We start from the raw sequence: 27,664 nt of genomic DNA on the forward strand, positions 1-27,664 counted from the left end.
TCACCCCTTTGAAAATGGCAGTAAATTAGTATGCAAGTGTGTTCTATTAATTGCTGTTTGACTCATCTATCATGGGCTAAGCTTTATATTCATACAGCTTAGACTTTCAAGCCAATTTCTGGAATTAATTTAAATATTTAATGTCAAAACCCTAGGACGAAAGAGAGGAAAAATGTTTTGTATGCTTATTGATCACCTGTTTCAGTAGCAGCAATGCATAGAGGAAACTTCCAATGTTATAAAAGCAGAATTCAAACAGTTTTCCCTCTGAAGAGTATCACTGTGCATGCAATGACATTTATAGGTACAAAAACTCTGCATGCAATAAGGTCTGTAGGTACCAGAACTCTGGTAGAGGTACCTTAAGTAGGTTTTCCATGATACTTAACACTTCACAGTTTCAAGTTAGGTACTGAACGTTGAATCTGATTTTGCTTTGGTTACTTGTTGGATAAAATGTTGGATTTTCTTAAACGTTGGAAAGAAACTCACCCAGAACTGTGTGCTTTGTATGAAAAGCTGGTTTCCTTAGTCAACCTTCTAAGGAAACTTAATGCAAAATTACTTTGTTATTTTGGATATGCGGATGAGTTTGCATAAGAATTCTTTTGATAATCAACAAGGAATATTTTGTGTTTCATTTTTATCATTAATCTGGAGTCTGAAAAGGCTAATATGCCTGGCCTACATGTTCACTTGCTCCTCCTACCTTGACCCTTCTTTAGTGTTCGTAAGTGGCAATTTTGTGTTTTATTATGTCTGTATTAGCAAGTAGTGTGAATTAGAAAGTGGTGGATCTGGAGTACAAAGTAGTTCTCAGCATCTTACATCCACTATAACCCCTTTCCAGAATGGGGAGGGGTTTGGTTTGGTTTGGTTATGGGTGTTTTGTTTGTCTGGGTCTTTTTGTCAGATTAATTGTAGTCAAGACCTTTGGACTGAATACCATTTGTGTCAGAATGCACTAGGTGAATTCCTAGTTTGAAGCATCTTTGAGTTTGCTTAAATAAAAAAAGTAATCCAGTTTTTTTTCTCTGATAGCACTCCATGGTGCAGAGAAAGTGCTAAGTAGCATGTAAATTGTGCATTACATGAAATTAAGGATAAAAGTGAGATAATTTTAAGAAAGAGAATGAGATTTATTAAAATAAATAGGGAAGTAAAAGCTTAAATGTTCTTGGAGAAAATATTCTAGTATGGTTATGTTCAGACTTTTTCCTTTGAAAATTATTAGACTTTTGTATGCACACTTTTCTGGCGCCAATTTTTGTCCTGTCGTCAAGATGTAAATGAACGTGGTCCCTTCAAGGAGAAATAGGTTTCAAACTAGTAGCATAAATTGAAAATAAAGTAATACACAGAATGAAAAGTTTGGATTTCATTTGTACAGTGGAGAAATCTTCAAAGAATAGCGGGCAAACTATATTGCTTATTGTGCCACTTGTACAAAGTCAGTAATTGACTAAGAGTGTTGTGGGATGTGGAGCTAAGAAGAATGAATAGAGCCACTTTTTGTTGACTTAATTTATTTTTATTTCCAGAGTCCCTGAGGTGGAATATTGACCTCTCTTCCAGCACTGCAATACCCTCCACAGTCATCCTTATGATTCAGCATGTGTGCTAAGCTGTAAAGAGAGGAGATGAGTAAGGCAGCTAAGGTCTGCCAGTAACAGAGTATATAAGGAAAAATTACTATGATGATGACAAGCTGATTATTGATTTTCAACAGAATTGTAGATGATTGGGACTGAAATTTGGGACTTAAAGATGTTTTTGTTAGTTCCATTTCTTCCTTTTCTTTTGTCCTTTATCAGGACACACAGGCAGTATGTACTAAAAGGTACACCTGTAATACCATGATTACAATAGCAGAATAAAAAGAAATTTGGGACTTAAAAATGTTTTTGATAGTTCTATTTTTTCTACATTTTCAACAATTTTAAATAATCAGGTAACAATTACCAAAATGGTAGTTTTCTCTCTTGGCTTGGTCTGAATATCATGACCTTTATTTTTGGTTGTGAAGCTGTTAATCAATTTTCCAAGTCCTTAGGCTTGATGAAATTATTTTACATATTCTGCTTTAAAGTGTATAGTGATCCTGACAAGAAGAAAAGGAACAAGAAAATCTATCAATATTCTCTTTATGAAAGAGAGATTTCACAGTAGCATTAACTTATCTTTGTCTGGTTCACCAAGTATGCCTACATTTGTTTGTTGTATGGCTTTACTATTTCGTGCTTCAGATTGTGAGTATCTAGGATTTAGCCTCTTTTCCATGTTCTGTTTATTCACTGTTAATTATTTTTCAAGCTGAGTTGCTTGAGAACAAGAAAAATTTAGCTTCCATTACCCTCTATTGCAAATGAAGGACAGGCTTTCCTATTGCATGTAGTCTGCTTGTGATTGTAAGATGCTCTAGTAAGGGAACTTATTAATGTGTTCTGTGTTAATGTTTGGTGTCATTTTTTACAGTCATGTTTTTAATTTGCTGTTAAATATGAAGCACAAAATATGATTTTGGTTTATAGTTTACTTTTGTATTGAAAATGCATCTTTAAATTACACGATACAAATACGTAGAAATGTGTAAAGGCCCTTAAGAAGCTGTGACTATGTAAAAAGTATACTTGTAGCTATAACAAAAGAAAAATTATCACAGATGAAGAACATATTAAATCATACAAGTATGACAACTTTTTGCAGTTCTGGAGTTGTTATCAGAAATACAGAACGCAAGTGTCTAACTACGAAGTATTTAATTAGTTTAAAATATTGATGCAGTAATGCTTATGAATGTGCATGTTATATTGTTAATAACAGAATTGATAACTATCTTTTGAGAGAGAGCAATTTTAACATTACCTATTATTTATTAATTACTACCTATAAATATGTAAATATAAGTTTATATATATATATAATGACATTTGTGCATCAGTAATTGGTCATATTTCAGTTATGCTGTTGCTTATTTCTTAATTAGCTGTAACATCTTTCTCTGCTATCTGCAGAAGTATTATCAAAGATTAGAGAAACCGCAAAATAGAGTGTAAAGCTCTCTGTCAAAAGAATGGCTATGAACACTTTGCTCCTCATTGTCTCTTGAGATGACTTTTCACCAATAGATAAAATTTCTTTCAAGTCTTGTTATAATTATGATGAGGATTTTCTTATTTCTGAGATGGTATTACAGATCCAAGCAATGTTAGGAAACAATAGTTTTCACTAATTTTTTTCTCAAAGTGATCTGCTGTCTTGTATTCAGTATGGGAGTGAGCACCAGGTCTCTCTTTGAGTTTAATTCCTTCATCTTTAAGACAAAATTTTTCTTTCTTAATCTACAGGCATTCTTTCAGCCTCATTGACTGGGCTTCTGTTCACAATCAGAGTGTTAGGACTTCAACAGAATCTTAGTCTGAAAAACAAGTCTTGAAAGACTCACTGTGAAAAGGAGAGCATGCAGCCAGCCTTTAAGAGGAAACACCAAAATTATGGTTAATACCTTATGCTAAATCATTCCATCAGCTGGCCTTCTACTGTTGGGCCAGCCAGCGGCTGTGTCAGTCCTTACATGTTCTCCTTATGTCTTGTATGGTGTCTTGTATGGTGTCTCTACTCTTCTCAGAAGTAGTCATGCATTTTACCCGTTTCGTTTGTTTTGGCAAGCAGGCCTATCACTTTGCTTTTAGATGTTCTCATAACATTCTTCTGTCTTAGAATGTTCTCATAACATTCTTCTGTCTTTGTGTTTTTCTTAATTTTTTTCTCCCCTCAGGGTGTCCTATCCCCTGTACATGAAGAATGGAGTTGCGGGATGAGAGCAGTGTTGATAATTGCACAGGTCAAAGGCAGATGATTTTAGGTTTAAGCATTTCTTGCGTTTCAGTAACATATCTGAAAGCTTTTAGGTGACTGTTATTCAAAGCTGCAGAATCAGCCCACTTGAGAAGGTGCATCTATTTGGGTATCTAGTTACACTGATATCTACAAAACACCTTAATGAAGCTAAAGCTAAATTTTGTTACAAAGATAGTATCTTCAGATTCAACGCTATTTAATGTTTGCAAAGTCTTATTCATGTACCAAAATCATACAGGCATTTCTCTGTATTACCAAAGCTCAGAAATATATAATTTCTAAATGTGTGGGTTTGTTTTAGTTTTGCAGAGCTTTGGTTTACTTTCTTAAATCTTTCTTTGTGGGATGCCTTTGTGTTCTATGTATGATTTATTTAAACTTCGTGCAAAGCTGATTAATTTCTTGATTTTTTAAAATTATTTTCATTCCACTTTTTAGTGCATATAAAAAACCTATAAAAGCTATCTAGAATACAATTTATGTATTTTCTGTTACCTAGCTCTATTTGCTATTACTTTGTATTAATGAGACAGAAAGTGTTTTCACAATAACATTTGACGATTTTTAATTAGTTTCTTCATTTTCACCCTTATACTTAGTTAAAACACTGCCATTAATATTGCTTTCTTATAGTTATGTCCTTCAGTATTCAAGTTTCCTAAAAATCCATGGAAAAAGAACAAATACTACAGATTGGGATGATTTATTTGAAAAGTGCCTGTTGTCTCTGACTTACCTGCACAAGTTTGTGTTTCCACCTACCGACTTGTTGTTTTCGTTTGTAATAATCTCTAGTTTAAAGTAGCTATTATTACATGTTTAACAAGTTTTGTGTGGACATATTATGCACCAGAAAATATTAAAGAACTGCTACTTAAGCAACTGATGGCTCAATTGAGAGTATGAAATTTACCAGGACAAACAGACAGTATCTACTACAAGATACACCTGCAATAACAGAATAAATAGCAGAATAAAAAGGTTTTAAAACTCTGTCATCTATACAGTGATCCATGGTACTGTTTTCTTGAAAAATGTGATGATATTTAAAGATGGACCAGAAGTATTCCTGTCCTTTTGTGCAGTAAATGCCAACTTAATGTTTCAGCAATAGCCTTGTTTGCATATGGATTTTACAAAAATCCATTGAAGATTATTTGAAAACCAACTCATTAGAATGACAGATTGCTTACCAAATTTTGTTTTCTTGTCAACTAATATTGGTTACATTCAATTAAACAAGGTTGTATTTCTAAAAACATAATCTCAGTCTGCAGCTGAGTGCCTTGCCTATATCTGGAAATCAGATTCCTAATTTCTAGATCTAGTTGGAAAATTAGGCAGTGAATGTTTCTAAAATTTCTCCTTTTCATGCAGCTTCCACATTTCCACTGCCTCTGTTCTACTATATACATTGTTTGAGTGCCAGCACTGCAGATTATTAAGTGAGGGTGAGGGAAAGGCTGTAAACAAAAGCAATTGTCAGCTTTCTGTCATGGTGTGTTTGACAAGCTGTCTCTTGGCCACAGGCCACTTGGTTGTAATGGTGCTGACCGTTCTGAGGAACCAGCACAACATGTGGCCACATGAAGCTATAGCTCCATGTCATTTGGTCAGGTCAATAAAGCAAAGGTTTGGGGTGTAGTAATCCCAGTTCTGACACGATCTTGCTAGTTGATTAAGATTCTTAAACTTTGTATGTTAATTTGTCACCCCACAAAGCAAGAAACTGCTATGTACTAATTTGATTTGAGTGTTGGAAAAAGTGAGTAGTCAGTGTTTACGAAAAGTTACAACATAATTATTTATGAGTATAATTAAAGACAAATCATGTAATAAAGAGCGTATGTATGGTAAAAAGATGAAGTAAAAATGTAGACAAAAGATGAAGTGGTGTAGTGAAGTGAACCTTATTCAGGCCAAGACAAGAACTGTGAATTAGAGTGTACGTTGGGTGTACATTCTGCCATGCAAAAGAAGGGAACAAAGATGTTGCATTTGAAGGAGGGAGAAGCTAAGGAACTTGGAGAGGGAAGACTTATGTTTCCTTCTTTCAGCAAAAAAGGAGGAGAATTAAATTTCTTTTTTAAAGTTATTTAAAAATATAGTTTATGTCTTTCTGAAATTTGTGTTCCATCCATTAGTAACACATAATCCTTGACCAAAGCTGCCTGGCAAATGAGTATGTGGGATTTGCATTAATTTGGAAAATGCATGCTAAGACCATAAATAAAATAAGATCAGAATAATATTTTAATATTCGGATGCTTTGACTTGCTTCTTGGTGACCTTTCTTGCAGTACTTCTTAGTCCTTAACCATGGTAGAAATTATTTCAGGTAGTCAGTAGGGTATTTAGGTCTTGGTTTTCATGTAAGAGGTATATTAATGTATGTTCTGCTTAAATGGCAGATTTATTCCAAAACCTCTTGGGTGTTGTGTAATTTTATTCTTTAAATGTCTTTAAAGATGTTGAAGTTAATTGCTCTGAATTATTTTCTATGCAGAAGTTTCTGATCTGAAATCTCTTGTATCAGTATGCTGGGCTTACTAAATGTCCATTGACTGTTACTGTACTTGCAGACCTTTATTCAGTGATTTAGAATTTAGCTAATTGAGATTCTTTAATTTTTTGACATTACTTTTAAAAGATAATCTTGGCTAGTGAGTGCTCTTTTGCTCTTGTGATAAAATTTAAATTAGTGTTTTCCCTTTCCTGAATTATTTGGGAGTATTGGTAGTTTCCTTTGCTTTTGAATATAACAGTGACATGAGAATTATAATGTCATTGTACTGTGACAGTCTCTAGACTTTCTAAAACTCTGCAGTGGGGCGTGAGCAGGCATCCTACTTGTGTACTGCTCATCTGCTTACATGCTTAGTTTATACATTATTTATTAGACTTATAGGCATGAAATTAAAAAATTGAATTAATAATGTGACTTTGATGTAAAGCAGAAGTTGCTTATTTATATATGACAGGCAATTAGGAAAAAAACACTCTTAGTTTAGTTGAATGCATTTTTGCTTGCTTTCAGACCCAGTACAACCTCATGAATAAATGTTTGACACCAGGCTACTAGGTTTGTGTTTTGATCAGAAACAACTCAGAGGTGAGGTAAGTTTGTTAACTTATATGCAGTGGACACAGGAAAATGTGAAGGTGACCCAGTTATGTGGCTTGAGCAGCTCCTGCTTCTGTTTCCTCCTGCAGATGAGGTGTTTGTCAGCAGCCCCTGTTAGCACAGGCGTGGTCATCCAGTGCGCAGCCAGCACAGGAACCGTGCTTGAATGACCTGTGAGTCACACACAGCTCAGGAGCGTCACCTTTTCCTTTCTCTGTTTCTTGCACATTTTTATAATGAGTTTCATTGATTAAGAAGGTCTTTGTGTGCTGAACTCACTGAAAAGTAGATCAGGGTTGTTTTGATCTTTGAAATATCATCATTGCAGGGAAGTAAGACTATGTAGAGAATGCAGTAGGGTGGGTATCAGTGCTGCTCAGTGCTGTGGAATCACTGCACGTGTAAGGATGGTTCACATGAAGGGTGTCAACAGTTAAATTTCATGGTCTAAATTTTCCGAATTTCTTACTGTACACTTACAGTTCCTTTAACCATTAAAACGAAAATCAAGGAAAACTTGTTTTGCTGCATTTGAAGTGTTCAGAAATAGACAGGGAGAGGAATGGTAGGAGGAAACCTAGTCATGCTTACAGGATATTATTTGCCTTAATGCTGCAGGTTGCAACTGGCTCACAGTGACAAAGGAAACAAAAATGTTTTATTTGTATTTTGATGCATTTCTTTTTGTAGCTTTTTGAAACAAGACAGCATTGCACTGCTGCCAAAAAAAACCCCCCAAAAAAATAAAGGCAGCATTTAGATCTAAGTGTTTCTCTTACTAATTGAATATAACTTTTTAAAGATGCGTGTGTTTCTGAGGCCTAAACTCTACAAAACCACTTTTTTTTCTTGAAATTCCAGTAGTTCTAAGCTGCTGGGCATTGTATAAATAATCATTCAAACACATTTGTTGATGGTTTGCCAAAACTTTGAAGTAATTTTTCTCAGAAGCTAGAAAACTTTAATACAAAATTATAATTTAAAGGGAAATTTTTCTAGTGATTATTATGTAGAAACTATTTTATTTCTTTATTTCTTTTAAAATTATTACTTTAGAAAAAAGGGATAAATTCTATTTATATAAGTGCTTCGAAACATCTGCAGTTCAAAGTACATAATTCACAGTGACACCAAAGGTTGGTTTGTGTTTTGACTGGATGACTTTGGTATTATTTTTGTCTGCAAAGGAAAGAGTGTATAGCATCCAAGTGGTGCAAGATGTTTGCCTCTCCAGAAATTGTGATGAATTTGGGACAAGGGGCAGACTGTTAAAAAAAAAAAAAATACTGAGGCAGGGGGAAGAAGGGCAGTCAGAGTGAGAATGCTTGCGTTCCATTTGGCATATTTGAGCTGGGAGCCAGTCTGAAGTACAGATCATTATAAATAAAGTAAGAAAAGGTGGACAAAACAACTAACTAAGAGAAGAATCAGTTGAATTGGTTTTGTTTGCTTCACATGCTTATTTATTGCATTTAGGTTTCCACAGGTGAAGACTTCAGAATACAACAGGTGAAAAAGTAGCTTTGTTTCTTCATCTTTTTCATATTTCATGTCTGGAATAATTATTTGTACTTCACTTGTTCACTGCAATGAATATGTGTTAACTGATTTCAAAACATAGATGCACTTTATCACTTCAGGAAGTATTGTGCTGTGTAGTAGTAGGATCTCAGTACCCCATAAACTTGTCTTTTAGTAGTATTGATGCATTTTCCATCAATGTATGGTGTGTCACTTACTTTGATCATTGAACATTTTTCTTAAAATGCGTAAAGGAAAAAAATGCATGTGGGAAAATAGTTCTGCCGTTCAGATGGACTCTGACTTTCCCAGAATTTGGAGAACCTAAGCCATTTTCCCAAGTTATTCAGTAGGAGCTAGGTTATTTTTATTTCACACTACTACAGTAATTGAGAATTGCAGTTGAGCAAGGTCTTTGTGCATAGAAGTCCACAAAATGTGGCAGAGTACTCAGTGTTTGAAGTGAAGGCCCTGATATGCAATCAAGTCATTATGCACTGGCTGACCCAGAGTGAGTGACTTAGCACTCACTTTTGATTTTTGTGTGACTGAATAAAAATATGTTACCTTAAGTTTAATGACAGAATTAAGCTATTGGTGGGAGAGTGTGACTATGTATTTTTAAACTAGGGAGGCCTCCTGTGACTGACTAGTGAGATCAGATTGGACCAAAGATCCACCTGCCTCACCAACCTGACCTCACTCAGGTCAGCACAGGAACAAGCACCTTACAGTGCCTCTATCTAGGCACTGTGGCTTTTTTCAGCAAGCTCCTCAAGTGTACTCTTGTGTGTTTTATGTCAGTGATGATTTTCAAGTTTGTAAGCTCTGCAAGTTTTGATAAGGATTCTAGATAAACAAATGTATTCTAATGAAATATTATCTTTCCTACGTACTAATTGAATAAGGCAATCAAATAATATTCAGATCTGAGGAAAGAACTTAGTGTAGAATTTTGCCTCATATTAGTACATTTGTTTCATTAGACTTTGACCCCCATACCTTTAATAACAGAGACAAATCAATTCCTTTCCTTTTTCCCTAGCATATAAATGGCATAATGTGTTGACTTTTTTTCCCCTAGCATATTGCCATAAGTTAAGGAGAGGTTAGTTTGGATTCCTTTTAATGAAAGGCAATGAAAAATATTATATGCCATACAGTAATAGTAAAATCAAATATAGATGTAATGGGATTAAATAGCCACCAGGACTGCATTTATAGTAAGGAAGTGTTATGGTTTTCTGTTATTTTCAGTTTTGGCTGTTGCTTCCTGAGCCAGGTAGTGTCACAGTACCCTTTCCTGGGTCAAATCTGTGCTTAAATACAAAATGAGAAATTCATCTGGCATTACCATCCTAATTCAATGAGATGAAAGCGAGGGACCCTGGTGTAGCAAAATTTGAGCATTTGCTCAAAAGCAGCCTGATTGACCTAAGATGTGCAGAGTTAAACAGGCTTCTGCATGAAACCTCTGGGGATAGGTGTCTTCATACAAACTACACAAGGGACCACATGGGTGGGGACAGGAGGCCGCTCTGCTCGATGTTTTGCTTTGCTGTATTCCATCTTTGTCCCTACTAACATTATTTCTCCAATGGCTTGCAGGTTTTTCTTTACTTTTGTGTAATGTCTGAACCTTTTACTTTGAGAATACCTCACTGAAGGATCATGTTAAATAACGATCAAAAAACTCATCAATCTGTGTAGATGTGGCAGGCACTGTAACACTGTTAACATGTTACAGGTACAAGTTGAAGAAGAAAATGCTGAAAAGCTGACAGCATGTTAAAGATGATTTGTTTATACAAGTGCTAAAGTTATGTTTGATATGTTAATGCAACCTCATTTTCTAGTAAAGGCCAAACACTATTAAGTGGTTATTTGCATTGATTTTTCTATCTTCTGAAATACTTGATTCAAGGTAAAACATCTTTACTCCTTTTGTATAACTGGAGCTGAGGCTGTCTTTTAACAGTCTCTTTCTGGGTGGACCTCATGGATTTTACTCAGTGATATTCTCCTGGTCCATTTCTTGACCTCTCTATCAGTGTCCCTTTTAGCAGATGCTCCTTTTTCAATTTGTCTGGATTTTCCCTTTAGTGTTCCAACACTCCCACCTGGGGAGTCACTGAACGGGGTCAGCACCCACTGCAGCTTGAACCAGTGCCTCTCACAAAACATCCTCATTCTGCTGAATCATGTTACCTGATGCTCATTAAAAAAGACTCAACAGTAGCCTAATCATTTCCATTTTAAGATGGGAGGGAAGGATATGTTTACTTGCTTTCTATCCTTGCTTTCCTGGCTGAATCTCTTCTTATCCTTTCGGTATGTTACCTGCTTTGCTTTTCATTTTGTATCTTTGCTGCTTGTGATATATCCTTTGGTGAGTACAGAGGTATTTGTTTCAAGAGACTGCATGCATTTAGAAGAGTTGCACGGTGGAAATACTGTTAAAGAGAAGATTGAGGTCCTGTTGCGAGTCATGGATGTTGTTGTATTGACAACTGTCAGCTGGGCAGTGATGGTTGCTCAAGGAACACTTGGAGTAGGTTTAATGAGGTTCACTGTCTGTCAAGTACATTATCACCTGATTCAGGCTAGCTAAGGAGACTGTTTGGGGGAAATACTTTCAGAGAGGAGAACAGATGTGTGGGTTTGAAAGAAGAGAGGAAACTTTTGTCAGGATTGATTTTGGAGTTTTGTATCTTCAATTGTCTACATTGCCTCTTCAGCTACAGAACTGTGAATGCACACAGTAGACCATAGAGTAAAGTTAATTCTTAGTGAATTGTTTGTGTGATACCTTTATAAAATTATGTTCCCATTTCTGAGGCTTTAATATCCTTTACTTGGCAAGGTTGTCAGTGTTCTGATCAAGACATTTTCTTATTGAGATGTGTCCACACTGCTCCTGTATTCCTTGATGTACTCAAAGTTTCTGAGGTAGAGAAGCAGTTTTCTCAATTGACAGCCCATGTTTCATAACACGTTGAACTCATGGGAATTTGCATTTAGGGGCACAATAAAACCTCAGATCCAGTGTTTAGGTAACCTGTGTTGCACAAAATATACTGTCTGTTTGAAGTTTTCCCAAGTGTGAGTTTTTGCAAGTTTGAGATAACAGAATTTAGACATAGTATCCCAAAATTAAACACTTCCTTTAGCTTTCAGCTTTCTTAAAAGGATACATCCAACATTTCCTTTTTGTCAGTACCAAGTTGGATGATGTCTTCTCTTCACTGTGCTCCAAAAAGTATTTTTATATGTGTTTTTAGAAGGAAATCCAGTTTCTTACTTGCAGCTGTTGGCATTTTAGAGGCCTGGAGTGAACCAATAAAAACACATGTTCTTTTAAAGAACATCTATTTTTACTGGACCTTGCTAACAACTAGTGACACAGAATTCAAAAAATGTTGGCTCAAATGAATAGAAGGGCTGCATTGTTTTAAATTCTATTTTTAAAACTTTTCTTTACAGCAAGGTTACACTAAAATTTCACATGCTTTTGCTCTTATGAAAAGGAGTGCTTGCCTTTAGAATGCTGATTTAATATTTCCAAAGTAGCTCAAGTATCAAAGTTGTAATGTATAAAATGTTATTGAGACATACATAGTGTTGCTGTTTAAGACTATTATTATAATGCTTTCACAAAGAGGTTAATTGAAGATTTTTCTTCCTAGACAGCCAAGAATAAATCAGAATATCTTCTGTTAATGCATTGTTTTCAACATAGTAAAACACTTAGGTGCAAAGTCAAATTAGATCACCATTTCTTTCAATGATGTACCAAATGGAATTCAAGCAGTATACTAGTTGAAAATGCCCCGGGGTTTTTTTCAGATATCAACACTCTCAGTAGAAATGAAATGAAAAAGAAATTACAAAATGTTCCCAAGTTTGATGTAAATGTAATCATATCAAGGTTGACTTGATAGGGAGGTTTATCCATTTAAGTTACCTGTGTTGCATCTTTACTGTATCTTTACTTGTTATGTGCTCTGCAAGATCCTTGGGTCCCACTCCTGCTCTTTATTTCAGTGTCCTGTCTTCACAGGAGTGGAGAGCAGAATTAAGATTGCACTCATGCTCTCAGTGGTACAATCTGCTCTGTACACCAAGATCTTTTCTCATGTATTCATATTGTTAGGTTTTGCTTTTAGCATATTTTCACATGCCTTTTGGAATCAAGACAATATCATGACTATAAATTCAGGTTTTAAAGGTGATTTGAGATTTTAGTCTTTTAAATAATATTTACTCTACGTAAACTTGTGTTGTTGTCAAATTGTGAATTTCAAAACACTGTTTTGAAGAAGAATGTTGGCAAAGCAGAGGAGTGTCCTGGTGATCATACATGATGTAATGTATAGTGCCTGCAGTGGGAGATTGATTTTTTTTTTTTAATGGTGTTTAGATCACATATGCCAAGGAAAAAAATGTTGCTAGAGAAAAAAACTCCATAGTCTGTGCTTAGTTCTTCAATAAGAAGAACCTTTTAGCAGCACCTTCATGTCTGCAAACACATAGTTTTCATGCTGGACATGGAAAAAGAGTTGCATCTGGGATTTTGTGATTGTGTGTGTGTGTGTGTGTGTGTGTGTGTGTGTGTGTGTGTATGTGTATGTGTGATAACACAGACGTTAAATATCTTGAGTATGGGAAAATACTTAAAATCAAATGTATCTTAATATTTTTTCTGTATTACCCTATCTGTGGAAAAATATATTTTTTCTTGCAATAAAAATGAAACTTAAGAGCATTAATACGTTAAGAAAGTTTACAACAGACATTGAGAGAATTTACTAGGCCTGAAAAATTCACTGCCTTTAAAATAGGCAATCCTATTAGAAATAAGCTGAGATTTCTAACAGAAGTAATGAAATATAACAGATATGTTAATGGAATTTTTAATAGTACTTTTGAGCTCCTACAAATGTTTAAAATTTATTCAAATAGATGATTGGATCATTCCAGTTTATATACTATACTGGATACCTGATGAACAGTATATTTTTAGGCCTTATTTTGTGTTTAAGAATTGTATGTGTTGGCATGTCTTTAAATTTCTGTCTCAAGATCCTGTAGCATTCATTATTTTACTTAGACCTCATTTGTAATTTTTTCACTTCTGAAACTTTCTGTTTCACAGTTTTTCGGTTTTTTTAGAGTTTACACGAGCCAGGCTTCATTGTCCCATATGCTGAATTGCTCAGGAATAGGGTGCATATATATGATGGGAAGTTCAGTTCTATGTTGTCCACAGTCACCAAGGCACCATGAGAGACTGACATTTCCAGGTCTTTTGAGACAGCAATGCTTACATGAGCATTATAGCACAACTCTTATTCTTTTTATTTGCTAGTGTTTTCATAAAGTGTGTATTAAAATATTTTTATCAATTAATTGCCTTCCATTCCTACAGACTACTAGCTGTGGGTTTTGGTGATCATATTCAAACTACTGGCTTGTAATACGTTTTTGTAAAATGCTTCTCCTGGTACTCTGCTTTTCCCTAGTTCTAACTGTTATTCCATATGTCTTCTTGGTACTTTGTCTGCTTTCTTTTTTTTTTTTTTTTTTTTTTTTTTGTAGAACAGGAGGGGTTTTTTGTAAGGTAAAGAACTGTCTGCAGACAGCTAATTGCTCTTTCAAACCAAGGAACTGGGTAAGACCTTTATAGTTAACATAAAAAAGAGCAAAATATAATTTGGTTTTAACTTGCAGATTTTTAGTCATTAAAATAAATGCTCAGCAGACAGCAGTAAGTCTACATGTGTAGGCACACAGTAGTAAGTGCTAATTTTCTCATTTTTTGTCATTAAGTTAAATATTTAAAGAAAACAGTCTTGGAGAATTAGCGTAACCTCTTAGTATAAAAAATACAAATCTAACAATTTCATCTATATTTTCTAATAAAAGGCTGGATCCTTGATTTGGGAGGAGGGTCTTTCATTCGCTTGCATTTCAAAAAGGATCAATTCTTTCCTTTACATCTACTTACTTAATACATAAAAGCCAAAATCTAGCCATATATTGGCATAACTAGGAGCAGAAATTCAACCCAACATTATGATAAATATCTGATACATAGCGTTTTTGACATACTTTTGGACCAGGAAAAAACTGAATAATGATGCACATTTTTAAAATGTAGCTTTAGTACTGTCTGGGATTGTAAGTTGCTTTTGTCTGATGCTTTCACTACTGCAGAAATGGTGATGGGGTTATTTACGGTAAGTCTTTTGGCTTGTTGAAAAAAAATATGCCCACACTCCTCTCCTTAATGGGATTCTTTCCTCGTTGCAGTGCAAACGGCTGGAGCAGGAGCTTCATCATCTGAAAGAGCAGAACCAGACTTCAGCAAACAACACGAGACATATGACTGCTGAAAACAATCAAGAACGTGCTCTGAAGGTAAATCTCCATTTCTTCTTGCAGGCAAATTAAGGTTGTAAGCCCCTGGTGCCAGCTTTCTGGGCTGCATATATCAGTTGTGTACATTTCGGCAGAAGTGAGCTATGGTGTTTGCCAACAACTGCTTCTTTAAACACAGATACAGCACCCTTCTGTTATGGTTTTATTTTATTTTGCGTTTGAAAGCAACAAAAAAAACATAACATATCCTCCAAATTATTGGGCTGGTAATTAACACTAAATTCTTGAGATCTGTCCTTGCAATATTACATTGTATAAGGTGAAGAAAACTGCAATTATTTGCCTCATGGTACCTTTGCAAAACTAATATTTTAAAGCATGGCTGTTTGATCTGCTCCCAGCAGTGTGTGCTATATTAATAACATTGTTGACCGATACTACTAGTGACCACATAGTTGATACTACTATTTGCAAAAGGGTAGCTACTTGCAATTGGGAGGAGGAATAATAAGTCTTGTCAATAAGAATAAAAATGAGCAGAGAGGCGGGAGAGGGTCAGAGAAAGGACAGTGTAAAGTGACAGGTTATTGCTGCTTTGAGAAAGGGAAATTGTAATGTCAGTGGAATTGATAGCTACATAGCCTGCAATCTCACTGCTAGCCAGGATGAGAGACTGTGCCAGGTAAGATGTGCAAGCATTGTGCACACCTCTTCAGCCACTTTATTCTTAAAAATCTCTTTTATCGGTAGTGGAGATACAATACAAATACAGAAGCTATTCTGTTTATACTGTGTTGTCATTTTAAAACTGCTTTATTTAGACAGTAAGATCCAAAGGTATCTCACTTACAGATAGGTTTTCCTCTACCTCTTTTTTTCTATTTTTTTTTTAATTTATTTGGGAAGCATCATTATACATACAACAGCATGACCGAAGCAAAGTATAAGTTAAATCCTTGTGCAGTTTGACATTTCTCACTAAGAAAAACAATAAATATAATAATAATAAATTGATAAAGGCTGTGTGCCACACAAATGCTATATATTCCATGGGTTTGTAATTGCCATGAAAATCTACAGGGAATATTACAAAATCAGTTGTGCAATCAGATGACTAGAAAGGGAGATCATAAACATTCAGGGGCTGTTTCTGACAGCAATAACAGCATTATTTTAAATCTGGTGTCACCAAAAGTGCTTGCCAAGCATGCTACCTATTGAACATAGTATTGTTTTTCATTAATTGCAAGCTGACTTGTTTTTTCTGTGTCATTGAAAATATTGTGCAGAGAGCCTTTCTGCCAGAAAAAAAGTTTTATTTAAGCTACGCTTTTTGCATTTAATATTGTCTGACATAACGCTTACAGAATAATTATATTTTCAGAGCAAGAAGTGATTTGATAGTTCAGAGCGTTACTAGGATTTCATTCTAAGCCTGATATTGCTCTCCTAGCACCTAATCTTTAAAGAATTTCATTTCTGACTGTCACAGGAATTTTTTTATTTTTAAAAGTTAAAGGTTAATTGATCATAGTCTCTTAGAGATGAGAGTCTGGGGAGGAAAAAAGATCGCTTTTCAATTTTTTTAAAGTTGAACTTTTTGAATATTGTAGCTCTGTAGAGTTAGTCTCAGTTCAAATTACTGTTGCCTACAGTGAGGGCATGTCCTTTGGAATATTTTTTAAAGGCCAGGTTGTATTCTTGACCTCGAAAACTTTAAAATGCCACAATGAAATATTGCCAATGGTAGTTAGCCTTGATACACAGCACATGAGCATGCATCCTGACCTCATGTAAATGAAAAGCTTATCACTGACTTTTAGTGTAGCCACAGCCTGGAAAACTGATGTCCAGTAAGGAGGGAAGTCAGGTCAGTGACTCGCTTAGGAGCGGGTTTGGTCAGGGTTCTGGGGCTGGCTGCAAATGGCTGGGGTGCTCCTGCTGCTGTCAGCAGCACAGCTCCCACAGAAGGAAAGAGCCAGCCAGAGCCCTGTGACAGGTCACACGCTGCCCCTGTGAAACCCTCATGTTCTTGGCTGTCACCTCCTGCCCCTTGTATCCACTCAGTAGCTCTTGCAAGGCTGCACACAGAGTGCAGGTACAGACCCAAGCATCCCATCCTGTCCCCTCTCCACTGCAGAGCACCTTCTGGACATTTGTCCATTTTTAGAGAAATGGGACACATCATTTCTTTCTGTGGTACAGGGTAAATATCAACTCAGCTTTTATTGTCACCATAATCCAAGGAATTACTTTTATTTTAACCCCCTCCACATGCTTACTGGGGAACTGTGCTATGTATTATTAACCTGTCCAGCGGACGGTATCCAGGTATTTCTTCTGAGTCTTTTCAGGAAAGTTTGTATTAATGATTTTTTTTTTTAAACTGTCATTTTCCTTATTGTCTTGCACTTAATTAACATTGAGGCAATCTGTTGATTCAGTTTGGCAAAATATGTATCCTCTGGATGAGGAGTTTGATCTGCTTCGGATTTTCTTAAGGGAGTAACAGAAGTGTAAACATCAGTTATGGTGCAGGGATATTTGCAATCTTAACTGGATAAAAGTAAAGTAATCAGGATCAGCTAGATTAGGGATGGTGTGAAAGTTTGTGATAAAAGATGAGATCATTACCTCTAGTGAAATACACTTAAGAACAAAACCCAATGGCTATTGTTTGTTTTTTACTTTTTAAAATCATTTCACAGTAGTAAATTGCTTGGAAGGAAAACAGTGTAAGAGCAATCCACAAGCAACCAATTTCAGTCCACTGATGTTAGGGTCAATTAGGTAAAATAATCTGCAAGCTTTCAGATTTATTTTTCAGTTTATCTGTTCACAGGGCTATGCCACCCTTCTTTGAGACAGTAGCCCTCCATGGTCAGGAGTGAGGCAAAGAGGCAGGGAGACACATTATAACTGTGGGAGATGCGTGGTAGCAGGAATTTGGCTTGGTTTGGGATCTGGAAATCACAAGGATGATGAAATCACTCTTCTGCAGATTTTTGGTTTTTACACATTTAGATTCCATGTCACCCCTGAGGATAATGTGACAAATAAAACATATGGCACAGGTGGCATGCAGTGCACATTGTAACATGCTATTTCATCTTGCTGTGCCATATAACATCTGCACATCTTGGTAAGATACCTCTTCTTAACTAACCTCTGTGTAAATGTTAGTAGTGTGTGATTTAAAATTTCCATATTTAAAGTATTTATTGCATAGAAAATTCCTATAGTATTGTGGGCCATTCAGCCCCACAATACCAAACTGGCACCCCTACTTTTTGTAATATTCTTGTTGGTCATAGGGGATTGTATTAATTGACTGAAAAAGCCGATTTCAAATCTTCCCTCCAGGCAATGCCCACAGCTGCAGAGAGGTCATACAGAGAAGCCTGTGGGCCCCTATTTCCATAGTTAAAGTAAAATAATCCTCTCCTTTGTGAAACCATTTTTTAAAATCTCTTATTATATTTCACATTGAATTATAGCTAAATCTTTTTGGGATAATTGCTTCCTAAGGGTCTATACATTTGCGCTCTTAGTACATTTTCATAAAATAAGATCTGAGAGTGCTTTGCAGTTCTAATGTGTCAAGGTCTATATGTGAGATTATTCGTTTTTACTTGGCCTTCATAATTAACATTTGGTCTCTACTGATTCTGATAAATGTATTCCCATAATACACAGAAACAACTGATTCAATTAAACATAGAAAAGTGGAAGAATTGCTGCTTCTTCATTATTTTTCAAATATTCATTCATTTTACTATTAGCTTTGTAGTGTGTAGTTTTCAAATTCAGAGTTTTCACTAATACATTTTTTCTAAAGAAAAATAAAAATTTTGCCATTGTACATGTCTTCTTTACTGAGTTGAAGGAGAATAGGAAATAAGTCTTGTGAAACCAATAACTTAATGTGAAATTTCATGAAAAATGTTTAACTGGATTTGACTGAAATAGAGAGAAGAAACTTTATTTTTTTCCACAGCCCTCATCTATTTTGTAATTTTTAATTAGATATTATACTCTTCTCAAACCAGCTATTAATCTACTTTAAAGATCAGAAAAACATACTAGTTTTATCTTTAAGGCAAACTTTTTAAAAGAAGAGGACTATTTCATAGTGATATACGAATCAGGTGACCTTTACTGCCTAAATGAGGTTGCTCCACTGAATTATGATGTCATTTGAACTTGTAAGGGTTATTAATCTCCTTCAGGCTGGTTTAGATGTTACATCTTGTGATATTATTGGGTTTTATTTTTGTAATATCTGCCTTTCTTTTTAGTTGTTATTTTTGTAGAATTTATCCTACATGCTTTCATAGTTTTATTAAGAGTATAAAAGAGTTAGAGCAAAGAAAGTGACCTGTAGGAGCCATCAGAAGTTTGTCTACAGTAGTGCTGTAATGCAACTGTGCCTGATGTCATCTGCTTTCTGCTGACATGTAAGAATCAGGTCAAGGGCAGGAAATCTCAATGCATAGCAGTTTGGTATTTGTTGCAGTGATGATGACTGTCAAGAAGCCAGTTTAGAATAGTTAATTTAAGTATTCCTTGATGCCTTTCATAATTTTTATTAAGTTCTTTTTGATTCCCAGAATTTCCCAGATTCTTAGAGCAGAAACCATTTTTCCATGCCTATTTGACAATGTCAAGCACAGAAACGAGGTGAGCTGACTGGTCAACCTGTCATCTGTGAAGGGCATAATCACAAGAGATTCTGATGTTATAAGAGCTTAAAAAAATTTTCAAAAGCCTTAAAATGAAGTATAAAATGTTTGCTACTGTTGAAAATCTCATGCTATTTGTCCTATTGAGGCACACAATATGGAAAAAAAGTCTTTTCAGGTGATGTGGTCTTTATTTGCAAAAACTAATTCTAACTGATTTTAGGTTTGGTGCTTCAGAGCTGAAGTTTCATAAGTCTAATAAGTTTAGAGCTGGTTTATGGCTATAGAGCCTCTGATTTCAACAGAGGCACATGCTTTTGAAACCTAATCCAGGGAAATTTGTCTGAATCAGTGATGGCAAACCAAGAGATTTCAATCTCTTGTATTCAAATTCCATTTCAGCATACAATTTTTTATATTGCAATAGTTATTAATTTCTTCCTTTCATAATAGTTTTACATGGGGCAGCAGAGATGACATTAATCCCGCTGGAATGTGAGTTTGGGATGCGTCAAGGCTCAGCCACATGCAGAACACCCCTCTGCCGCCTTCAGCTCATGTGGCTGCTGGGCTGTAGTTACTGCAGTGCTGTGGGACTGATGGAGAAGAGCTGCTGCTTTGCCCGTGTGTTGTAGCTAGCCGATGAATGGCTCTGTTGCCCACTGGTGAGATGGGTGTTACATCTTTTTTCAATTAATCACCACAGCAATATTCGTATGTTGGGCAATCCACGCTTTTCTCAGACATTTTGTTATGAATTCCTCTGGCCAATGTTCATTGTTCCCTCTGTATCTAACAAAATAGCAACCTGTGAAAGCTCAGCTCAAGATCTCACTCTGTGGAGTTAACCCAAAAGCAACCATGCTTTTCATCCTGATATAATGTGCTGCTATCTAGAAAAAAAGACTGCTGTCACATTTGCAAATTATTTTATAGGTGTGTTTGAAGATAGAATGCCAGCTTCATATTGGAAATGGAAGGGATGAAGTAGATAGCAGATCTGTCTTTCAGTGAGAGGAGATACACTATGCCCTTGGATTTACTTATGGTCTGTATCTGTTTTTCTGAAACCAAAGGAACATTTCAGGACCAATGGGAATAGTTAACAGGCTTCTAGGAGGTTATCTCCAGCAAATAATATGTTGCTACAGCTAATCCTGAAAGGATCTTCATGCTATTCTTCCAATAACTTCCATGGGGATAAAATACTGCAGGATTTGTCAAAGTAAGCAGCAATTTCTAACTTTGTGCAAGAGCTGTTTCAGTACTTCGGTTTCTTCTTCTAAGAATGATTCCTCTTACTCTCCTTTCAGAAGAGTTGTTCAGGTTGTAGAAAGCCATAATGGATTCTTATGTCTCATCAATACCTACCCTAACATAGGATGTGCCCTCATTTAAATGCCTGGGCAATGTGAGAGAAAAATTTGCTACCCTGTCAATAAAACTTGTTATAAAGCACATGAGATCACTATTAATTTTTAGAGTGGATGCTTGATGAAGTTTTCATTATTAAATTGCTTTTAATTGCATAGTGGAGGTGAAAATAAAAGACTAGTAGAACTTGGAGCATGCTGCTGACAACCTGGACATGAATAAGAATGCACAAACATTTTTCTTCCGTTGCTGCTTCCTAGACACTTTATCAGACAGGGTAGACACAGTTGCAATCTTAATTGCACTGAACAGAGCCTTTGCTTTTGCTGCACCCAGAAACACTTAATCACAAGGTCTTAAAGTATGTCACTGAGGTTAGACATAAGTCTGTTCAGCTCTTATCCATGCTAGAGGAATGATTAGTCACTTTATGACTTGTTGTTATTAAATAACACCATACACCTCAGAGGATATCAATGTGAGCTGTTGCATTGTACCATAAATGAATGCTAAAATGAGGCCACAGAAACTCCTGCAGAAGTCATTCTGTCCATGTTTCACTTCCACAATAATTTTCTGTGTTCATTTATCTTTAAGTTACAGTGTCTCCAAAAGCTGTTGCTACAGACTCTGACAGTTAGCCCACCAAGTTAACTGTATTTCTGGAGAGAGAGAAAATAACTCATATAATCCTGCAGTGACCAACATGCCCCCTCAAGCCCAGTGGAAAAAATGTGAGCACTTGTTGACTGGTCTTTAAAGCAGTCATTAGAAGTTTCCTTGGACCCAGTTGTTCTTTGGAGCCAATTTCATCATTTGTGGCTGGAGATCCTCAAGGGATGCCTCAAAGGGTTTCCTTCGTCTGCTGTCATATATTTTAGGAGTGTAGCAGTTTGCTTATGTGTATCCCTTACAGGCTTAGTGTATGTATTTGACCATGAATCAGAAATCTGATCTACTAGTATCACAATCAGTAACCAGCTTTATTAATTGGATTTTTTTAGCCATCAAGACTAGCTAGTAGGCTTTATTTAGTTATGTAGGTTTTGACAGAAAGTTGTTCACAAATGCAGTAACATTGTTAGTCTCCTCCCATCTGGTAGCTAATTTTTTAGCACTGATAGACATTTTTATTCATTGACCAAAAATATCTGGTGTAGGAAGCTTAAAGTTAGAATAATTGCTTAAATGTACCATAAGCAAATAGTACAATATTTTTCCCTAATGGAAAACATGAGAATAAAATGATGAGATGTTTTCCCTTCACTGAGAGGGAAGTTGCCCAGAACACAGGCTTCCAGAGTTCAATAAATCTGGTTTATATGTCTACCTGGGAGTTTAAAAGAAATTATGTTTGGTAACATTGGTACTTGCATGATTTTCAGCTTCTGGTGACATTAAGTGTTGTGTGGATAGATGGCAGGGACATTTGTAAGCTCTTGGTTCACTAAATCATTGCTGCAGGCGAGAATTTTGAAAGCATTCAAACCTTGGGTTGTTTTCAAATAGAAGGAAACAAATAGCCATACCCAAGTTCATGTGTTCATTTCCTCGGTTGCACTGGCCATGCCACCTTCCTGTGCCTTTGAGGCTGTCCTTTCACTGACTGCACATCTGGCACATCAGCCCTGTGTGTACAGTGTTCTCTGCACAGCAGCTGCTCAGGATTTCTTGGACTCTGTTCAAAGAAAAGAAGACCAAACACTGATGTTTCTTACTTACTATGATCTCAAGTCTTTAAGAGTCATTTCTAAGCAAAGTAATATGGATAGGAGTGAACAATAGTTGTCCATCCTGGAAAGAGTTGAATCTGTATAATTAATAATGCTTGTCTAGAGCACTGTACCTCTTTAGCACGCTTCATATTGCTATAAACAGCTGCCCAAGAATGGCACTGAATGCATCTTGGTAGAATGAACAAGCAATGTCTTGGCTCAAAGAGTTTTTTCATCTTGCCTGAGGAGTGTAAGTCTTTCTTCTCTCCTGTGAATAGATGCTGAACATATTTTAACAACAGCAGGTATGTTTACTGAACTTTGATTCAGTTCTAACCATTAAGGAATTCATTACTCATCCACTCTTGGTGTTTGATGCCAGCTTTCATGTGTTCCACTAACAATTCCATGCAGATCTGTTGCTTTTTATTTGACTGCTTTCAAATCTTTCTTGGCACCAGATTATTCCTGACAATCTCAAGCATCAACTGTTTGTATATACCACATACAGCCCTCTTTCTCGTTGGTGATGATGTGGTCATTCAAACCTTTTGGCTGAGTCTTCTATTTTTTGGCTTCCATTTCATAGGGGGAAGTTGTCCTCCCATAAGGTCAGTCAGTGGTACAGCTTCTGATTACCAGAAGTATTATTTCTGATTAATGCAGCAGATTCTTGGAATGCATATTGTGGTTTCAGGTGATCAAATCTGGAGTACCATTCTCGCAGTCAGGCTGCTTTCACTTCATCATTTGTGGTATGCAAGAAATCATCCCTTTCATGGTAGTAGGTTTCTATGACCATGTCAACAAGAACCTCTCATCCATGTTTTTTAATTAACCATTCTGTAGTTGTGCATATTAATTTAGCATTTTAGAAGTACTTAATGTTTTCACCCATCTGTTTTTCCTTATAGCAGAATGGATCTCATTTTGTATGATTGATACATTTGACTTTCTGGTAGCTTTTTACTTACTGAGTTACACTGCCACAGAGTCTTACAGTTTGAAGGGGGCCACATTTCAGTGTTCTGCAGGGTTTTGTCTAAACTCTGTTAAAGGACTTCAAAACTGGAACAGTTTATGGGCCTGGGTCAGATCTTAGATACATGTATTCCAGAAATTTGTATTCTTAAATAGAGATGTTCTGAAGTTGGAGAAGATGAAACAAACTGTACAGGCATCCCATAGCCAATTATGAAGCTGTCTGCTACATGGTCTTTTACTCCTTATCTCCATAGAGGTGACAGCCATGCCTTAAACCTGTGATTTAAAAAATGGTATGTTCTAAAATACACTGAAATTCATCAGTATCTTGTAAATTTGAATCACAGAGTCCGATATATAAGCAAAGCATACTGTAGAAACCACAGTCATGTTAGGAAAGCTGCTTATTCAAGACTGTGCAGAGGTGGTCCTTAGAGTCATGGTTTAGTGATGGACTCAGCAGTGCTGAGTTAATTGTTGCACTTGACCACAGATATCTCTTCCAACCTTTACAATTCTATGCTGATTCCCTGATTATAGGGAAAATAAGATAAAATCAGAAACTCTAACTGTAGTTACAATCTTTGTATATGTATAATCTCCAATGGTATAATTTGTCACCCCAGTCCTGGGTTCATTTTTCCCTTTTTTCTGCCCAGTAGAATGTCAACAGTAATGCCAACAGAATGTCAACAGTCAACAGAATTATGAACCTTTCTAAGTTCTGACGAGGTGTCATATTACTGCACTTCAAACAGTTATTTTAAAAATTCTTTTACTTTCCTACTATTAGGGACCTTCGTTTCAGGATTACATGGATCAGGAATTAAGGCCATATGTTCATCTAATTCTAAAGCAATCATGAGGCCTAATGTATCAGACTTACTATAAGAAAACTAGTATTTTTTCCTTTAATTGCCACTTTCAGATACTATAAAACACATTTCCAAACTAAATTCAGAGGTTCTGAATCTGAACATGCTTTTTACATAAAAAGGTAACTGCTTTCTGCTATGTTTAAAGGTAGCCTTAGCATTACTTTCTATTAACATTATGCCTAATCTGCACTGGCACAGCTTTCAAAATATCTATCAGCATTGTACCATAATAAAATTTTTAAAAACCCAAAATATTTAGCCAAGTTAAGTATTTTTCATTATTGAAGGTATTAAATGATATTAATGTATTAAATTATGCTGGAGATGAGATATCAAATTTCATTAATGGAGAGGAGGAGTATCATGGTTCTGTATTATATTTTATTTTGTAAATTTTATTCTTTCTCCATATGAGTTCTGTTCTCCATGCATGCAGAAAGAAGTGTGGTAAATCTTAATTTTCAATATTTTTTTCAGTGTCATACCATACACTGTTCATTTTTTATGCTGCACAGGAAAATGATCCTGTTTTGTTTGAACAGCAACTGTAAACAAAATCTTGAGCCTGGATGCATGATGACATGCGAGTTATTTGTCCTTCAATAAAACATATAAAGGTAGTAACCTAAGCTCTTGTGCAAAAGACAAGCTACAGGGTCATTAAATACCAAAGGTCTTGCTCTGACCCATCCATGACCTCCTTATCTGAAGCACCTCTCAGAATTGATAGAATCTGCTTTAGATCTTGGGTACAGGAAACCAAGGATAGGATAAAGGATCAATATAAACATTTCAGAATTTTTGGTATTTACAAAAAAGGAATATTTGGCCTTTGTACATTTAAGTGTATCCAAATATCTGTTTAGAATTGGAGGACCTTTTCCTAGCATTTTGTATGCAAGAAATCGTATGAAGTGTGTATGAAGAGTAGAAAGGGGGACAGATGCTGAAAGAAGACTCTGAAACATTAGGTCTTGGTATGGTTGTAAAGCTGCAGACTGGCCTTGATTCAGAAGCCTCAAGGTCCAACATGTTTGTTGTTATTTCTAGTTTTACTGCAGTCTGGATGTCTCTCCTGTTCCCAGGTGAGCAGCTTCAGGTTTTAGAGTGAGATGAATTCAAAAGTGTCTGTTTCTGACAAGTGCAGCCTGGTGTTTAGCCATCACTTACTCAGAGTCAGGAATTATTTTGCCTATCATGTTTAATTGCCATCTATTAATTTGGTCTGGTGCAAAGGCACATTTTTGATGTTAGTGCACTTGTGCTCCTAGATCACTGAGAAGCTTTTGAAAATCCCTTTTGCCCATAAATAAGAGGAAGGTTCTGATTTGACTTCCATGGGTGTGGCCACACAGAGGTGTAATGGAAAAGTGAATTTTGCTGTTCACACACTCATGTTGCCAGGGAGAGATGTGCTCCTCCTGTGCAGCAGGAGTGCAGCTCTACCCGAGCAATATGCAGGTCAGCAGGAAAATGCTTGAGGACCAGAAGTAGAGGTTGGATGAGGATTTATTTTGAACTTTTTTTTCCTTCCATGAAACTGGGCTTAATGCAGTAAAACCTTTCTAATCTGCCTTCCAGTAGATCTCCACAGCTTTCCTCATGGGATTTTGGAGTGGTATCTGGACTTGGACTTTTCTCTAGGAGTCAGCTGTAGCAGAGCAAGCTCTATGTTAGGGGTCAAGTAGTAAATTTGATAATTTGCTAATTCTGAGTTTCCAGACCTTAACCTTAAAAAGCCCTGTGCAGACACCCTGGTGTACTACCTATTCAGGATTAACACAAGCACAGATAAAACTGGACATATGATTTAACATGCCTTTTAATTATTTGAAATCTTGCAATGTGTAAAATAAAGTTTTTATCAGCAGAAGTATATCAATGTATTAGGATTTCAACTCAGCATATATTAGGCTCTGTCATGTAGCTGAATCAAAATTGTTCATTACCATCACAGGAAAAAGGAAGAATTGTTCACTGAAAAAGCTCAAAGAAGGTCTGATTTCTCCTTCAAAATGTGTTTGCAATTAAAACTTTTATTTTTTTGCGCCCCCAAAATTCAGTCATCTGTGTTGTTACTTCCAAAATTCAGCCTCTCTTAATGGTAAGGTAAATATATCTTACAAAGAAAAATGAATGGAGGGTAAAATGAGAAAATAGCTTTAAAGTCTCTAAACTTTGGGTAGGAAGCTGAAGTAACCAATGCAATTGTGTAAGTAAGTGTGTATCACATTGCTTGAACATGGTATTAATGTCTATTAGTGATAGTATTAATCTGCTGAGCAGCCAAATTTGCAATTTAAAATTAAACAAAGACCAAAATGTCATTTTTAGTTAGATTCAATATGTGAAGAAATCTTCAGGGGCTTCATTTTCTGAACTGTGTTTATTGATACTGGATTTTTCATCTCCAGAATTGATTCTCCACTGAAGAACAGATGTCATCTTTCACAGTTTTACTAGATGTATTTAGATTCCATACAGTGTCACAAATTTCCTTGTGGATCACAATCAAGATGATTATTTCAAGCTAGTTTTTTTATTAAAGAAATACCTGCTATGCTGGAGGGGTTATTAAGCTGGTCATGATGGTATGAGTAGCACGTAGAGTTCATTGTTTACAGATACTTGGACACACATTTTGAAAATTGGGAGGATTTGTTTTTAAAAAATCAATACAATTTCAACTATTTTTTTGTATTAAAAGTAGCATTTGGACCAGGTTTCCAAACACTGAAGCTGATCTTGTGTATATCTACATATGGGCCAGATTCTGTGCACATGCACATGTCACAGTGACTGCTGCAGTGTACTTCTTCTGACAGTAATAGTTATTGTTGTAGCATATAAATTTTGAGAGAAAAATGAAGCTTTTCTTGCATTGACCTTGAAGCTTGTGAATTCCACGTGTACTTAAATGGGACTATGTCCCAAATCTCTAAAGCCTTAGGTTGTTATACACACATATGGACTAGTAAGAAATAGAGATCAGAGGAAATTCTGTTAAAATTTGTTTTCATAAACTAGCTGTCTTACATGATGCAACAAGATCTGGTGAGAGTACCTTGGTGTTTTGCTAGTTCTTTCACAAGAGCTGAGGCCAGGAGACATTTTAACAGGAAAAAATCCTTGATGTAAACATTA

The 27,664-nt window shown here is 35.9% G+C and overlaps 1 protein-coding gene across 1 annotated transcript in view; it reads left to right on the forward strand.

Annotated features, from left to right (window-relative positions):
* Positions 1–27,664, forward strand: part of MIPOL1 (mirror-image polydactyly 1) — a 182,898-nt gene that overhangs the window by 76,743 nt on the left and 78,491 nt on the right. Inside the window, exon 11 of the mRNA XM_059474474.1 lies at positions 14,819–14,926. Within this exon, the coding sequence (XP_059330457.1) occupies positions 14,819–14,926 (108 nt within the window). The remainder of the gene's footprint in view (positions 1–14,818; positions 14,927–27,664) is intronic.

The sequence above is a fragment of the Ammospiza nelsoni genome, chromosome 6 (assembly GCF_027579445.1).
Source record: "Ammospiza nelsoni isolate bAmmNel1 chromosome 6, bAmmNel1.pri, whole genome shotgun sequence".
Taxonomy (NCBI): Eukaryota; Metazoa; Chordata; class Aves; order Passeriformes; family Passerellidae; genus Ammospiza; species Ammospiza nelsoni.